Source organism: Pseudopipra pipra, chromosome 5, assembly GCF_036250125.1.
Source record: "Pseudopipra pipra isolate bDixPip1 chromosome 5, bDixPip1.hap1, whole genome shotgun sequence".
NCBI lineage: Eukaryota > Metazoa > Chordata > Aves > Passeriformes > Pipridae > Pseudopipra > Pseudopipra pipra.
Window position 1 is genome coordinate 74,355,271 of NC_087553.1, and position 16,938 is coordinate 74,372,208.

At 44.3% G+C, this 16,938-nt stretch overlaps 1 protein-coding gene across 2 annotated transcripts in view; it reads left to right on the plus strand.

Moving 5' to 3' along the window:
* NET1 (neuroepithelial cell transforming 1) overlaps nucleotides 1–16,938 on the plus strand; it is a 67,330-nt gene that overhangs the window by 24,053 nt on the left and 26,339 nt on the right. For both annotated transcript variants that reach the window (XM_064656610.1, XM_064656612.1), the window contains exons 2-3: nucleotides 9,699–9,765; nucleotides 15,393–15,452. In XM_064656610.1, the coding sequence (XP_064512680.1) occupies nucleotides 9,699–9,765; nucleotides 15,393–15,452 (127 nt within the window). The remainder of the gene's footprint in view (nucleotides 1–9,698; nucleotides 9,766–15,392; nucleotides 15,453–16,938) is intronic.

Genomic DNA, 16,938 nt, shown 5'->3' on the forward strand with positions numbered 1-16,938 from the left:
TTGTGCTGCTGGTGATTTTTTGGGACTCATTTCTGACCTTGATCCTTCTCTCTCCTCCCTGGATCCAACCCAGATTCTGAAATGTTTCTTTGTGGCATTTTCTGTCCCTGTCCACCTGCTCACATCAGATGTGACATTTCTGCTTTGAGAAGTCTTTTTTTTTTCTGCTAATTGTGGTTTTTCTGGGATTCATTTCTGACCTTGGGACCAAAATCTTTCCCTCTCCTCCTTGGATCCAACCCAGATTCCGAAATATTTATTTGTGGCATTTTCTGGGCTTGTCCCTGTCCACCTGCTCACATTACACTTAACATTTCTGCATTGAAAAGTCTGGTTTTTGTGCTGCTGGTGGTTTTTTGGGACTCATTTCTGCCCTTGATCCTTCTCTCTCCTCCTTGGATCCAACCCAGATTCCAAAATGTTTCTTTGTGGCATTTTCTGGGCTCTGCTCACATCAAATGTAACAGCTCTGCCTGGAGAACCCTCCCCCGTGTTGTTCCATGCTGACTCAGGACCTCTGGGCCGGGCACTCCTGGCACAGGGACGGGCACAGGGCAGGGCAAAGCAACCCTGGAAGCTTTTCCCTGCCTGCTGAGGCCCTGCAGGGCTGATCAGGGCTCAAAACACGGGGTGATGGATGGAAAGGAGCTCGGGAATAACATCCCAGGGCCTGGAGAGAGCCAAAGAAAGCGTCCTGCCCCTGGATTAATTGGATTAATTGCCCTGTTTACTGCAGAGCTGCTCCAAGATATCCCATCCAGAGAGAGCCCCAACAAAGGGGTTGGAGCTGGGTCACTTCCTGGAAAAAAGAGCTTTCCTGGCAGCCCTGGCTCCGGGATAATCTCCTGCTTGGAGACAGGATGAGCAGCTCCAGCCTCTCTCTCCTTATCTCATCAAGGCCCAACTGTTAATTAATTAGGCTGGTTCATATTTCCAGGTGATTAAGGGTTATGTGGAGGCCCTAAAAATAATCCCCTGGGGGGTGGGTGGTTAAAAAACCAAAAAAAAATCCCTCCAAAATGCCTCCAAATCCCTCCAAAATGCCTCCAAATCCCGAGCTCGGGAAGAACAAACATTCCTGGTTTTTTGGGTTTTTTTTTCTGCTCCAAGGAATGAATTGTTCCAGGCTCATCCCCAGCTTTTCCAGAGCCTGTTTAAATCGAGATTAAAAGAGGTTAAAAGAGGGAATGGGGGTGGGATCAGCTGGAAAAGTTTGGGAATGTGGAGAGAGAGAGAGGGAGGGGGGAAGTGCTGGGCACAAAACCTGTCGGGCCACATAGCAAGGGCCTCAATAATCTGAATTATAGAGGAAGTTTGGGTGATTCAGGAGATAAAGGATCGATAAAGGCAGTGAAATGGAGCTGAGGAAACTCTCATTGTTCCCCACCTTTCCTTGGATAAACAGCCCGGGGTCCTACTTTGGCTGGGAAGTTGAGGAGGGGAAGGATAAAGAGCAGTGGAAAAAAAAAAAAACAAACCCGCTTTTTTTTTAAGTTTTAAAGCGATTTTTAGATTTTTAATTTTTTTTTAATTTTAAGGCAATTTTTAATTTTTTTTAATTTTAAAGCGATTTTTAAATTTTCAAGTTTTTTTTCATTTTAAAGCAATTTTTTTAAATTTTTAAATTTTTTTTTTCATTTGAAAGCGATTTTTAAATTTTAAAGCGACTCCTCAAAAAGCAAATGTTTCTTTTTAATATTTCTTAAGTATCTTTTTCTGTGGCTTGTCTTCACCAGGTACATTTTTATTTTTTGTGGGGTTTTTTTTTTTTTTTGTTTGTTTGTTTGTTTTAAGGAAGGGGGGAAAAAAAAAGCCATAAATAAGATTTTTGGGGTCAACAAAGACACCCCAAAATAAGGGTGTCTTGGAACAGCTTCCCACCAGTGGAAACCAGAAGAGCTTCACTCCCCAGCAGAACTGTTTTTATTCCCTTTTTCCTGTAAATCCACCTAACCAGCACCACTCACAGCCTGAACATTATTTTTATTTTAATTTTTAAATTTTTTTTGGCCTTGTTCTTGATGAATTCTCCAGGAAAGTGCAAGAAATGCTTTGATCTGGCAGCTCCCTTCACTTTTTTATTTTTTTAAAAGCTCCAAAGTACATTTTTCGGGCTGGGCAGCCATTCCAGGGTTTCCTTCCCCTCTGACTTCCAACCTCTCCTTTTTTTAATGATTTTTGGTGTGTGTTTGCAGAGGGAGCTGCTCTTAAATATAAAATATAAACCACTTGCAGCAGTTAAAACATCAAAATGAATTGAACAGGAATGGATTAAAAAGGAGGTTTTTTTTCCCCCAAACAGGTGAGTTGCTGTTTGGAATGACCAAGAGTGGAAAAGCTGCCACAAAGAGCTTTTGGAATTTGGATTTAAAGCTTTTCTGCAGGGAAAAAAACCCTAAAAAACAACAAACTGGATTTTTCCAGTTAATGTTTCCAACTCCAACAATATCCAGGGGTTTGTGCAAACAAACTGAGGGCACTCAGGGCTGGGCTTATCTTGGAAAAGTTTCTTCTCCAGGGAAACTTTTTTTCCAGAGGGGAAAAAAAAAAAAGCCTTTTTGGAAGGAAAACCAAAAAATAAATCTCTTGATGGGACATTTGGAATGGCTCAAAGAAGGAAATAAAGTTCAGGCTGGGGAGGAAAAAGGTGCTGCTTGAAGCCAAAGGAATTGGGATCCTCGTGGTTCCAGTGATCCAGGGAGCAAAGGAATGGTGGGATTGCTCCCTGGAAAGCTGCAGCCAGGAATTCCAGAGGTTCCAGCTCTCCAGGAGGCAGGAAAAGTCCTGGGATGAGGTGGGAGCTCCTCGTGCTTTCCGGCCGCTCCGGAATCGCCGTTGGTTTGTTCTCTGCTCTTGGAACGAGCTCTGCCCGGCAGAGGAAGCGCCTTGGGAAGGTTGGATTGGAGCAGGAAGGGTTTGGAAGTGGGTTTGGAAGTGGCTGTTCCACTCCTGAAGGGTTTGCTCCTCACCAGGGGCCCTGGAATCTCGGAGGCCTTTAGTGTGGAGCTGCAATCAGAGGCTCTGGACGGGGGCAGATAAGCCCTGAGGGGATCAAACATGCCCTGATATCCTGGAATATCCTGGAATAATCCCCCGGGGAGCTGCCCAAGAGCAGCCTCTGCACACCAACACACCAATATCCAGCTCTGGGGGAGGGTTGCAGGGATATCTTCCCACCACACACTTCCCTCTGAGTCAAACATCTCCCTTCCAGCTGCCTCCACGCTTCCCTCCCCGGCTCCAGGGCAAAGCTGGGCAATGCCAAACTCCCTGACACCGGGGCTGAGCCTGGCAGGGCTTCTGCAGGAGAAAGGGAAGAGCCCTTCAGTGGGACAAGAGCCCTTCAGTGGGATAAGATCCCTTTAGTGGGACAAGATCCCTTCAGTGGGACAAGATCCTTTTAGTGGGACAAGATCCTTTCGGTAAGACAAGATCATCCCAGCAGGACAAAACCCCTTCAGTGGGACAAGATCCCTCCAGTGGGATAAGATCCCTTCAATGGGACAAGATCCTTTCAGTGGGACCAGATCCTTTTAGTAGGACAAGATCCCTTCAGTGGGATAAGATCCCTTCAGTGGGATAAGATCCTTCCAGTGGGACAAGATCCTTTCAGTAGGAAAGGATAATTCCAGCAGGACAAGATCCTTTCAGCAGGACAAGATCCCTTCAGTAGGACAAAATCCTTTCAGTGGGACAAGATCCTTTCAGGGGGAGAAGATCCCTTCAGTAGGACAAGATCTCTTTAGTGGGAGAAGATCCTTTCAGCTGGACAAGATCCCTTCAAGGTCCTTTCAGTGGGACAAGATCCTTTCAGTAGGAGAAGATCCCTTCAGTGGGACAAGACCATTCCAGCAGGACAAGATCCCTTCAGTGGGACAAGATTCTTTTAGTAGGACAAGATCTTTTCACTGGGACAAGATCCTTTCAATAGGACAAGATCCTTTGAGTGGGACAAGATCCCTTCAGTAGGAAAAGATCATTCTAGGAGGACAAGATCCTTTCAGTAGGACAAGATCCCTCCAGTGGGACAAGATCCTTTCAGTGGGACAAGATCCCTCCAGTGGGACAAGATCCTTTCAGTGGGACAAGATTCTTTTAGTGGGACAAGATCCCTCCAGTGGGACAAGATCCTTTCAAATAGGACAAGATCCTTTCAGTAGGACAAGATCATTCCAGCAGGACAAGATCCCTTCAGAGGGACAAGATCCCTTCAGTGGGACAAGATCTTTCCAGTGGGACAAGATCCCTTCAGTGGGACAAGATCTTTCCAGTGGGACAAGACAATTCCAGGAGGACAAGATCATTCCAGCAGGACAAAACCCCTTCAGTAGGACAAGATCCCCTCAGTGGGACAAGATCCTTCCAGCAGGCCACGGTGGAGGCTCCTCTTTTCCCGCCCCAATCCCTTTCCCAGAGTTCCGTGTCGGTGCTCCCGGAGCAGGGCTGCAGCTCTGCCCCGGGACAGGTGCCAGGAGTCCCCGGGGAGGGTTGTTTGCTGTTCCAGGGAGTTGATCCATGACATAACTCCGCAAACACCGGAGCTGGCCCAGCTCGGAGGGAGCAAACACCAGCCTGGGGAGGGAAAGCTTTGGAGCTGCCCCGCTGGGAAAACTCTTGGAGCAGAACCAGCCCAGAGAACCTGGAGGAGGAAGCACAGAAATCTGGGATGTCTGGAGCAGTTCCAGGCCGTGGCCAAGCACCCCTGGACGGGAGCTGTGGTGTTCCAGAAGTACAAGGCGTGGGAGGGAGCTGGTGTCCCTCAGCATGAAATCATGGAATTAGGGGTTGGAAGGGACCTTAGAGATCATCCAGTTCCACTCCCAGTCCCTCCCTGGAATCCAGGAGCAGCCTCTGCTCCCCACACGTGCCAGGGCAGGGCTGTCCCGAGGGAATCGCCTTCTCCAGGCAGGAATTCCTGGAAGGGAGGACTGGGAGGGGGATAATCCATCCCTAGAAAGAGCAAAACTCGCTTCTTTAGGAAGAGAAAAAGCTGCTGACAGAAGGACCTGATCCATGATTGAGGGCTGGCTCTTCCCACTCCAGGAGCTGTTCCCTTTTCCAGGGATGGGATGCAAACACCCGGGAGCAGAGCTGGAGGAAGCAGCTGAGAAAAGATGGGATCATCCCTGGCAGAGGACTCGGCTCCCGGGGCAGATCCAAGGACCCTCCCAGCTCCCAAATTTGGAGCAGCAGGCCCTTGGAGCAGCAGGCCCTTGTCAATCAGTGGGATTGATGAGCTGGGGGGACGATCCTGATCCCTAAAAACCAGCAGCAGGAATAAAAGCCACGTGCCAAAGGTTGGCTCCCCTTTTCCTGCCGGGCTGGGCTCATCTCCCGGCTCAGGGGTCACTTGTCCAGCCCTCCCTGGACCTGATCCATGATTGAGGGCTGGCTCTTCCCACTCCAGGAGCTCTTTGTGTGCCCTTTTCCAGGGATGGGATGCAAACACCCTGGAGCAGAGCTGGAGAAAGCAGCTGAGAAAAGATTTGGCTGCTGTGGGATGGGACCGTCCCTGGCAGAGGACTCGGCTCCCGAGGCAGATCCAAGGATCCTCCCAGCTCCCAAATTTGGAGCACCAGACCCTTGGAGCAGCAGGCCCTTGGAGCAGCAGGCCCTTGTCAATCAGTGGGATTGATGAGCTGGGGGGACAATCCTGATCCCTAAAAACCAGCAGCAGGAATAAAAGCCACGCGCCAAAGGTTGGCTCCCCTTTTCCTGCCGGGCTGGGCTCATCTCCCGGCTCAGGGGTCACTTGTCCAGCCCTCCCTGGACCTGATCCATGATTGAGGGCTGGCTCTTCCCACTCCAGCAGCTCTTTGTGTGCCCTTTTCCAGGGATGGGATGCAAACACCCAGGAGCAGAGCTGGAGGAAGCAGCTGAGAAAAGATGGGATCATCCCTGGCAGAGGACTCGGCTCCCGGGGCAGATCCAAGGATCCTCCCAGCTCCCAAATTTGGAGCACCAGGCCCTTGGAGCAGCAGGCCCTTGTCAATCAGTGGGATTGATGAGCTGGGAGGATAATCCTGATCCTTAAAAACCAGCAGCAGGAATAAAAGCCCTTTTCCTGCCAGGCTGGGCTCATCTCCCAGCTCATGTGTCACTTGTCCAGCCCTCCCTGTCACTCCTGACACCTCCAGCCAGGAATTTTAAGCTTGGCTCTGCCCTGGAGGCGCCTCTGCTTCGCCAGGGGCTAAAAAGGAAGGCTCCAGTTTAAGGAATGGGGCTTTGAAGTGCCCAAAGTGGGGTGGAATTAATCTGCCAGCTCCTGGAATTCCTGCCCAGAGCTCAGACATGAGGTTCATAAAGACATTTTTGGCTCATTGGGTCATGTCATGCGAGCTGGGCCCTGGCAGAGCAGGTACTTGGGGATAAAATCTGACTAAATTTGCTTTAAATAGTTCACAAGCTCTGCAGGGGTTTTTGTCCCGGGGGCAGAAATGTGGCCCAGAAAGCACCAGCACAAAAAAAAAAACAGATTTCTCCAAGCAGAGATGTCACATCTGATGTGAGCAGGGGATCTGCACCAGCACAGAAAATGCCAGAAATAAACATTTTGGAATCTGGGTTGGATCCAGGGAGGAGAGAGAAAGATCAAGGGCAGAAATGAGTCCCGGAAAAACCAACATTAGCACAAAAAAACCCCACTTCTCAAAGCAGAGATGTTACATTTCATGTGAGCAGGTTGACAGGGACAAGCCCAGAAAATGCCACAAAGAAATATTTTGGAATCTGGGTTGGATCCAAGGAGGAGAGGGAAAGATTTTGGTCCCAAGGTCAGAAATGAATCCCAGAAAAATCAAAATTAGCACAAAACCCCCGATTTCTCCAAGCAGAGCTGTCACATTTGATGTGAGCAGGGGATCTTCCCACTTTGTCCGAGGATCTGTTCCCCTCCATATCCGTTTATTCCCGTTCCCGGTGTTCCCGGCAGATCCCAGCTCCGCATGTTTGGCCTTGGAAAGGGAGGAGGATCACCCTGGGTGTTGTGGGGGGTGGGAAGGAGCAGTTTGGGATTTCTGCTTTGCCCTCTTCTCTTGTTTGACTCCTTTACCGGACCCTTGAAGGGGAAATCATGGAATTATGGAATCACGGAATTATGGAACAGAAGGGACCTTAAAGATCATCCAGTTCCAACCCCAACACCTCCCACTATCCCAGGTTGCTCCAGCCTGGCCTTGGACACTTCCAGGGATCCAGAGGTGGCCACAGCTTCTCTGGGAAACCCATTCCAGCCCCTCCCAGACAGCAATTCCTTCCCAATATCCCACCTATCCCTGCCCTCTGGCACTGGGAAGCCATTCCCTGTGTCCTGTCCCTCCAGGCCTTGTCCCCAGTCCCTCTCCAGCTCTCCTGGAGCCCCTTTAGGCCCTGCCAGGGGCTCTCAGCTCTCCCTGGAGCCTTCTCTCCTCCAGGGGAACATTCCCAGCTCTCCCAGCCTGGCTCCAGAGCAGAGGGATCCAGAATCATGGAATCCCAGGATTGTCTGGGTGGGAAGGGACCTTAAATCCCATCCTTTCCCACCCCCTGCCATGGCCAGAGACACCTTCCACTAGCCCAGGTTGCTCCAACCCAACCTTGGACACTCCCAGGGATCCAGGGGCAGCCACAGCTTCTCTGGGAAATCCATTCCAGCCCCTCCCAGCAGCAATTCCTTCCCAATCTCCCACCTATCCCTGCCCTCTGGCACTGGGAAGCCATTCCCACCTCAAGCCCCCAAGTTTCCCTGGTGGAATCTGAGCTGGAGAAATCCCTCCCCAACCTCCTGGAGAGCTGGAAAACCGGGAGCTGCCTGATTTTGGAGCCTTAATCCCCCCCTCCTCCCCCATCCCTACGACTCCTTTCCCAGGGAATTCCTCTCCTCCACCATCCTTTCTCCTTTCCATGCTGGATATCCCGGATGTGGATTCCTGGGAGTTTTCCTGGATGCTTTTCCAGCCTCATGGCGACTTCCAGGCCTCCCTTTTGGCTGCTGCCGGCGTCGGGAATTCCAAAATTCCCGGAATCCACCGGTGCTCCTGCTTCCCAAACCAGAAAACCCGGGATTCCGAGGCTCCATTTGCGGCTCCGCTCGTTCCCTCTTCGCTTTTCTCCGGGAAGGTTCCATCCAACTCTGGAATTCTGGGATTGAGCAGCAAGTTTTCTTCCTCATTTTCTTGGAAATATTTGAAATTCCCAAGAAATCCCAAGCTCATTCCCAGATTTTTTCTTCCTGAGCAGTTTGTGCTCTTCTAAATCCCATGGAATGATCCCTTCCCGAGGTTTCTACCAATCCATGGAATGATTAGTTTTGTATTTTATAGTAAATTTCTATTTTATATTAGTTTTATATTTTATTATTAATTTATATAATTTTTATTGCTATGTTATTTTATAGTATTTAGTTTATTGTTTTGTATTTTATAATTTACTTTTATTACTTTTATTTATTAATTTATTATCATAATTATAGTTATTATTACTTTATATAGTTTTTATTCTTTTATATTATTTTATACTCTATATTATTTTATATTTGATATATTATTTTCCATTTTTATTAATTTCTATTATTTTATTTACCTTCTTATTATATTATTTTTATTCTTTTAAATTATTTAATAGTCTATATTATTTTATATTTCATATATTATTTTCCATTTTTATTAATTTCTATTATTTTATTTAACTTATTATATTATTTTTATTAATAATTTAATTACTTTAATTAATTTATTGTTTTAGACGCTAACGTTATTTTTATTACTAAATTTTATTTTTACTATTTAATTATTATTTAATTATTCTTTTTATCAGATTTATATTATTTTTATTAATAATTTTATGACGTTAATTAATTTATTGGTTTAGATACTAATGTTATTTTATCACTAAATTTTATTTTTATTATTTAATTATTATTTTACATTCTTTTTATCAGACTTATATTTTTATTGTTATTATTTTATTTTTATTATATATTTCTGTAACTTATATAACATATAAGTTTATATAATTCTAAGTTTATATATAAAATATATAATATAATAATATATATAATATATTATATTATTATATATTATATATTATAACAATATCATAATATAATATAATTATAATATAATATATAAATATTATATTATATATATTATATATCATACATATTATATATAATATATTTTATATATATATAATAAATATATAATTATATATATGTTTATATATATTTATATATATAAATATATATAATAAATATATAATATATATATTATATTATATATAATATATAATATAATTATATATTATATAATATATAAAATATTATATGTTATAATATAATGTTATATATAATATTATATAATATATTATATATAATATTATATTATATTATATATTATATATTATATTATATATTATATCTAATATATAAATATATATTAGATATAAATATTATATATTATATATTATAATATATAATATATATATTATGTTATATATATAAGTTTCTATATAAGTTATTATATAACTTGGGAGGTTTTTCCACAGATCCCTTTACTGTAGAAAACCAGGATTTCCAATCCTGGGAATCCTTCCCAGCCTTTTCCTTCCCCCTTCCCAAAATCTGGGCTCCAACATTCCCTGGGCTCTCCCAGGAAGGACCCGCTGGGCTCTGGGACCATCAAACCTTGGATTGATCCCCCTCAATCCTTCCTTTCCCACAGGTACCCCCTGAGGAGGGGCAGCTCCTTCACATTCCTGACTCCGGGCCCACCCTGGGATTTCACCCTGGTGAGTGAACAGCCGGAAAAAAGCGGGAATGCAGAGGGAAAAGGGTCTGGAAGAGAAGGAAAATCCACCCATTCCTTCCCACCTGAGCCTTCCCAGCTTTCCCCAAGGTGCTTTTTGCCCCCAGGGATTGAGGGCAGGCTGGATATCCCGGGGTTTTCCTTCCTAAATCCTGATTTTCTGAGGTGGGAATGCCATGGGCAGGATGGAAAACATCCTTTAAGAATAAAGTGGGGTTTTTTTATTCCTAAAAATCCAAAATTCTGGTGTTTATTTGGTGTGGAGAAGCTCCCTGGTGCTCTTCACATTCCTGACTCCAGGCCCACACTGGGATCCCACCCTGGTGAGGAAAACAGCTGGAAAAAAAAGCAGGAATGCAGAGGGAAAATTTGGAGAAGAAGGAGAATCCACTCATTCCTCCCCATCCAACCAGGCTCTTCCTGAGCCTTCCCAGCTTTCCCAAAGGTGCTTTTTGCCCCCAGGGATTGAGGGCAGGCTGGATATCCCGGGGTTTTCCTTTCTCATTCCTTATTTTCTGAGGTGGGAATGCCATGGGCAGGATGGAAAACATCCTTTAAGAATAAAGTGGGGGGTTTTTATTCCTAAAAATCCCAAACTCTGGGTTTTCTGTGGTGTGGAGAAGCTCCCTGGTGCTCTTCACATTCCTGACTCCAGGACCACACTGGGATCCCACCCTGGTGAGGAAAACAGCTGGAAAAAAAAGCAGGAATGCAGAGGGAAAATTTGGAGAAGAAGGAGAATCCACTCATTCCTCCCCATCCAACCAGGCTCTTCCTGAGCCTTCCCAGCTTTCCCCAAGGTACTTTTTGCCCCCAGGGATTGAGGGCAGGCTGGATATCCCGGGGTTTTCCTTCCTAAATCCTTATTTTCTGAGGTGGGAATGCCATGGGCAGGATGGAAAACACCATGTAGGAATAAAGTGGGGGTTTTTTGTTCCTAAAAATCCCAAACTCCGGGTTTTCTTTGGTGTGGAGAAGCTCCCTGGTGCTCTCCTCTCTCCATCCTTTACCATCCAGCCTCTGGAGCTGAACCACTGGGATTCTGTTCAGAATTCCTGCTTCTTGGAGTCTGATCATCCGGGAGGTTTTATTGGTTTTGAAGGATTCCATTGATTTTGAAGGATTCCATTGGTTTGAAGGATTCCATTAATTTTAAGGATTTCTTTGGATTTGAAGGATTCCATTGGTTTTGAAGGATTCCATTGGTTTGAAGGATTCCTTTGGTTTGAAGGATTCCATTGGATTTGAAGGATTCCATTGATTTTGAGGATTCCATTGATTTTGAAGGATTCCATTGATTTTAAAGGATTTAACTGGTTTTAAAGGATTCCATTGGTTTGAAAAATTCCATTGATTTTTAAGGATTCCATTAGTTTGAAGAATTCCTTTGGTTTGAAGCATTCCATTGGTTTAAAGGATTCCATTGTTTTTAAGGATTTAATTGATTTTGAAGGATTCCATTGGTTTAAAGGATTCCATTGTTTTTAAGGATTTAACTGGTTTTGAAGGATTCCATTTTTTTGAAGAATTCCATTGGTTTTGAGAATTCCATTGGATGTGAAGGATTCCATTTGGTTTAAAGGATTTAAATGGTTTTGAAGGATTCCATTGATTTTAAGGATTCCATTGATTTTAAGGATTCCATTGATTTTAAGGATTCCATTGGTTTGAAGGATTCCATTGGTTTGAAGGATTCCATTGGTTTTAAGGATTCCATTGCTTTGAAGGATTCCATTGGTTTCAAAGGATTCCACAGGGATGATCCCTAAAAACCAGAATATCCAGGCTTGGGGCAAAAAGCCTTTAGTGGGAGAGAGGAAAACTGGATGATTGGAATTGTTTTCCAATGGAAAACCAGAATGTAGGAATGATGGATAATTGGAATTGTTTTCCAATGGAAAACCAGCATTTTCTCTGGGAAAACTGAATTATTGGAATTGTTTTCCAATGGAAAACCAGTATTTTCTTTAGGAGAGACAAAAAATGGATCATTGGAATTGTTTTCCAATGGAAAACCAGTATTTAGAAAAACTGGATGACTGGAATTGTTTTCCAATGGAACACCAGTATTTTCTCTAGGAAAACTGAATTATTGGAATTGTTTTCCAATGGAAAACCAGTATTTTCCTTAAGAGAGAGGAAAACTGAATGATTGGAATTGTTTTCCAATGGAACACCAGCATTTTCTTTAGGAAAATTGAATTATTGGAATTGTTTTCCAATGGAAAACCAGTATTTTCAATGGATGATTGGAATTGTTTTCCAATTGAACACCAGTATTTCCTTTAGGAAAACTGAATTATTGGAATTGTTTTCCAATGGAAACCCAGTATTTCCTTTAGGAAAACTGAATTATTGGAATTGTTTTCCAATTGAAAACCAGTATTTTCTCTAGGAAAACTGAATTATTGGAATTGTTTTCCAGTGGAAAAACAGTATTTTCAATGGATGACTGGAATTTTTTTCCAATAAAAAACCCAGTATTTTCTTTATAAAAACTGAATTATTGGAATTGTTTTCCCATTGAACATAGGTATTTTCTTTAGGAGAGGGGGAGACTGGATCATTGGAATTGTTTTCCAGTTGAACCACCAGCATTTTCTCTGGGAAAACTGAATTACTGGAATTATTTTCCAGTTGAAAACCAGTATTTTCTTTAGGAAAACTGGATGATTGAAATTGTTTCCCAATGGAAAACCAGTATTTCCTCTAGGAAAACTGAATTATTGGAATTGGTTTCCAATGGAAAACCAGTATTTTCCTTAAAAAAATTCCTTTCCTTTGATCCGAACCCTCGAAACGCTCCCGGGATTTTTTGGGCGTTCCTAAAAATAACCCCCCCCAATATTTACATTTCCCCATTTTAGCATCTCTTTTTTTAGGTTTCTCCCTCCCCCAAACCTAAACCTGCTCTTGGGTGTTTTTCCCCCTTCGACAACTTCCCGAAAAATCCCTTTTTTTTGGGATTCTGGGAGAGAAGGGGAAAGGATCAAACCCGCGCCGGGGAAACGGCGCCGGGGCTTCCAAACCCCGCCTGGAGAGAGCCTTTTTTCTTGGAATGTGCTGCTGGGAATGACACAGCTGGGAAATATCCATGTTTTTTTTGGAACAAAATTCTATTGGGCAAAGGGAAAAAAAAGGGATCCCAGGCCAAAAGCCGGGGTTTTATTGCACGAAGTCTCGACGGTCTGAAAACAAAGCTCTGGCTCTGCTCTCCTGGACGGGAAAGATGTTCCAGAGGGGGAATCTGGGAAATGTCCTGCTCCAGGAAAGCCAAAAAAAAAAGGCCCTGCTGCTGTCTGGGTTTAAACTGCGAATTTTCTTCTCTTAAATAAATTTAAATATCGTGGAATCACGGAATCAGAAAGGTTGGGAGTCATCAAATCCAACCCCGCCGTGGTTCCCAGCCCGTGGCACTGATGCCACGTCCAGTCTGTCCTTGAACACCTCCAGGGGATTTATTTATCGCTGCAGATTTAATATTTATTATATGGAATTAATGTTTAATTAATTATTAGTGCTTGTCCCCTCTCTACAGAAAAATTCACAGCAACACTAAAATAATCTAAATCATCTCTCCCTGGTTGTAATAAATGTGAATTTAGACAAATATTCATCATATTCCCAACTCCTACATCAGGCAAAGACTGGAGAAATCCAACTTTTCAGGCAATCAGATGTTTCCTACAGCTTATCCTGAATATTTTGGAGAAACATTTTGTTCAAACAACCCCCCTAATGCCTCCACAATTATAATTTCCCAGTCTTCAGGAAAAAAAAAAAGACTTTTTATTCCTCTCTGCACCTGCAGCCCCTTTTGGAGGATCCCTGGATAATCTGGATGATTCCAATGCGATGATTCCCCTCATTTGGAATCAGCCAGTTCTCCCCCGGCCAGAGCAGCGGGATTTTGAGGGTGAGGTGCTTTTCCTTGGCTTTTCCCTGGAAAAGCAGCAAGGCCCATTCCATAAAGCTCCTTCAAGGAGCTGGGATTTCTCCCTCTTCTCCTTCCCCAGCGGATTCCAGGAGATCCAGGGATTGTAACAAACTTGCCCAGGGGATCTGGGGATGTGTTTAGTCCGCAGGGAGCGGCACAAAGAAACCTTTTGCAGGCTCTGGTTTGCAGGAAACACCTCTGAGCTCCATGATTGGACCTTCAAAGAATTTGGGCTTTTGGAAAGAAGATTTTAATGATCTGGGTCCTGGATCCCAGCAGAGCAACCCCAACCTCTGCTCCGAGTGCAGTGAAGTGAATCCCAGAATCCCAGAATCAGCTGGGTTGGAAGGGACCTCCGAGATCATCCAGCCCAACCCTTGATCCAACCCCGCCGTGGTTCCCAGCCCATGGCACTGATGCCACATCCAGTCTGTCCTTAAACACCTCCAGGGACGGAGAATCCCCCCCTTCCCTGGGCAGCCCATTCCAATGGCTGAGCACCCTCTCTGCAAAGAAATTCTTCCTGATATCCAACCTAAACCTCCCCTGGCACAACTTGAGACCGAGCCCTCTTGTCTTGCTGATGGTTGCCTGGGAAAAGAGCCCAACCCCCCCCCCAGCTTCCCCCTCCTGGCAGGGAGTTGCAGAGAGTGAGGAGGTCTCCCCTGAGCCTCCTCCTCTCCAGGCTGAGCCCCCCCAGCTCCCTCAGCCTCTCCTCCCAGCACTTGGGCTCCAGTCCCTTCCCCAGCCTCGCTGCTCTTCTCTGCCCCTGCTCCAGCCCCTCCAGGGCCTTCCTGAGCTCAGGGCCCAGAGCTGGACACAGCACTCCAGGGGTGGCCTCCCCAGCGCCCAGCCCAGGGGCACAAGCCCTGCCCTGCTCCTGCTGCCACACTCTTCCTCAGCCAGCCCAGCAGCCCTTGGCCCTCTTGCCCCCCTGGCCACACTCGGGCTCCTCTTCAGCTCCCTGCCCAGCCCAACTCCCAGCTCCCTTCCTGCCTGGCTGCTCTCCAGCCCCTCTGGCCCAGCCTGCAGCTGCAGGGGGTTGTTCCTGAAGAGCAGGAAGGACCAACCTGGTTCAAAAGTGCTTTAAGCTGGAGGAAGGCGGGGTCGGGTTGGATAATTAGGGATTGGATAATTAGGAGTTGGATAATTAGGAATTAGATCATTAGGAACAAATACTGTGAAGGTAAAGCTTGCCCAGAGAAGCTGTGGCTGCCCCTGGATCCCTGGAAGTGTCCCGGGCCAGGCTGGAACCACCTGGGATAGTGGGAGGTGTTGGACATGGAACTGGATGGGCTTTGATGTCCCTTCCCACCCAAACCATTCCAGGATTCCATGATTTTATGTCCCTAAATGAAGTCTAACCACTTCCCACTGGCATCTGCTGCATTCTGTGCTGCTCCTGAGTTTTCCTGCTTTTGATCCCCCCACAACCACAATTCCAGGAGCACAGAGGAACCAACTTCCAACGTGGAGGAATGGGGTGACAAACCCCCCATAGCAGCACAAACCCCCTTTGCCTTTGGGTTGAACGTTGATTTTTTGGAGTTATTCCACCAGTTAAAGGTGTAAATGAAAGAAACCTCCCTGAACTGCTGGATTAAAGCTCAGAATGTGTCCCATTAAAGCTCAGACTCGCGTCTCCCAACACAGCCCCGTTTTCTCTCTTGCAGAAGAGGAAGCGCCGCGAGAAGGACGATGACGTGGTGAGCCTCAACAGCCTGGACTTCAAGGTAACCCAGCTGCTGTCAAATGTTTCAAATGTCAACTCAACAACTCTGTCACCTCCTCTGCTGGGCCAGGAACATCCTCCTGCCCGTGTTTGCTTTGCCCCAGCCCCATTTTAGGGCCCGGCCCAGCTGTGTTTGCTCCGGGGAACCAGCTCAGGGTGGGCCCAGTCCTGCTGGGGCTTCTCCCCAGCGCTGCTTTAACCATTTAAACTGCTTCTTTTCACCTTAAAACTCCTTAATTTAACCTGAAATCAATGTGTGGGACCCCCTGCTCCAGTACCAGGGAGCAAAACTCTGCAAAGCCTCTGCAAATGTCACTTTTGTTTGAGAACAGGCTGGACTGGCTGCGGGGTAAACTGGGCTTAAAGCCGGGATTAAAGGGATTGACAGACCTACTGAAAATGGAAAACCAGTGTTTTCTTTGGGAAAACTGGGTGATTGGAATTGTTTTCCAGTGGAAAACCAGTATTTTCTTCGTGAAAACTGAATTATTGGAATTGTTTTCCTATGGAAAACCAGTATTTTCTTCATGAAAACTGAATTATTGGAATTGTTTTCCAATGGAAAACCAGTATTTTCTTTAGGAAAACTGAATGATTGGAATTGTTTTCCAATGGAAAACCAGTATTTAGGAAAACTGAATGATTGGAATTGTTTTCCAGTTGAACACCAGTATTTTCTCTAGGAAAACTGAGTGATTGGAATTGTTTTCCCATGGAAAACCAGTATTTTCTTCATGAAAGCTGAATTATTGGAATTGTTTTCCAATGGAAAACCAGTATTTTCTTTAGGAAAACTGAATGACTGGAATTGTTTTCCAATGGAAAACCAGTATTTTCCTAGGAAAACTGGATGACTGGAATTGTTTTCCTGCTTCCCAATGTCCCTGTGTCCCTCTGGAGAAGGGAAGGGAGCCCAGGAGAGTTTAACTAATCAGGGTTTAAGGTTAATTAGGCTGAGATTAAAAGCCATTTGCTGGTGGGGCGTTTCCTGTGTGAGAGCTTCATTTGCATATCTGAATTATTCATGAGCCTCCCCTTTCATTGGCCCAGGACAGTTTCCTCCAGATTCTGGGCTTTGATCTCCTGGTCCGGATAAAACCACCCCCAAAATCCCCCCAAAATAATGTCAGATAACATCAATTAATGAATGAAATACATTAATAAAATACATTAATAAAATACATTAATAAAATAAATGAATAAAATAAATGAATAAAATAAATGAATAAAATAAATGAATAAAATAAATGAATAAAATAAATTGATAAAATATATTAAAACAGAAATAAATTGATAAAATACATTAAACCAAAAATAAATGAATAAAATACATTAAACCAAAAATAAATGAATAAAATACATTAAACCAAAAATAAATGAATAAAATATATTAAATAAAAAATAAATTAATGAAATACATTAAACCAAAAATAAATTGATAAAATACATTAAATCAAAAATAAATTAATAAAATATATTAAGAATAA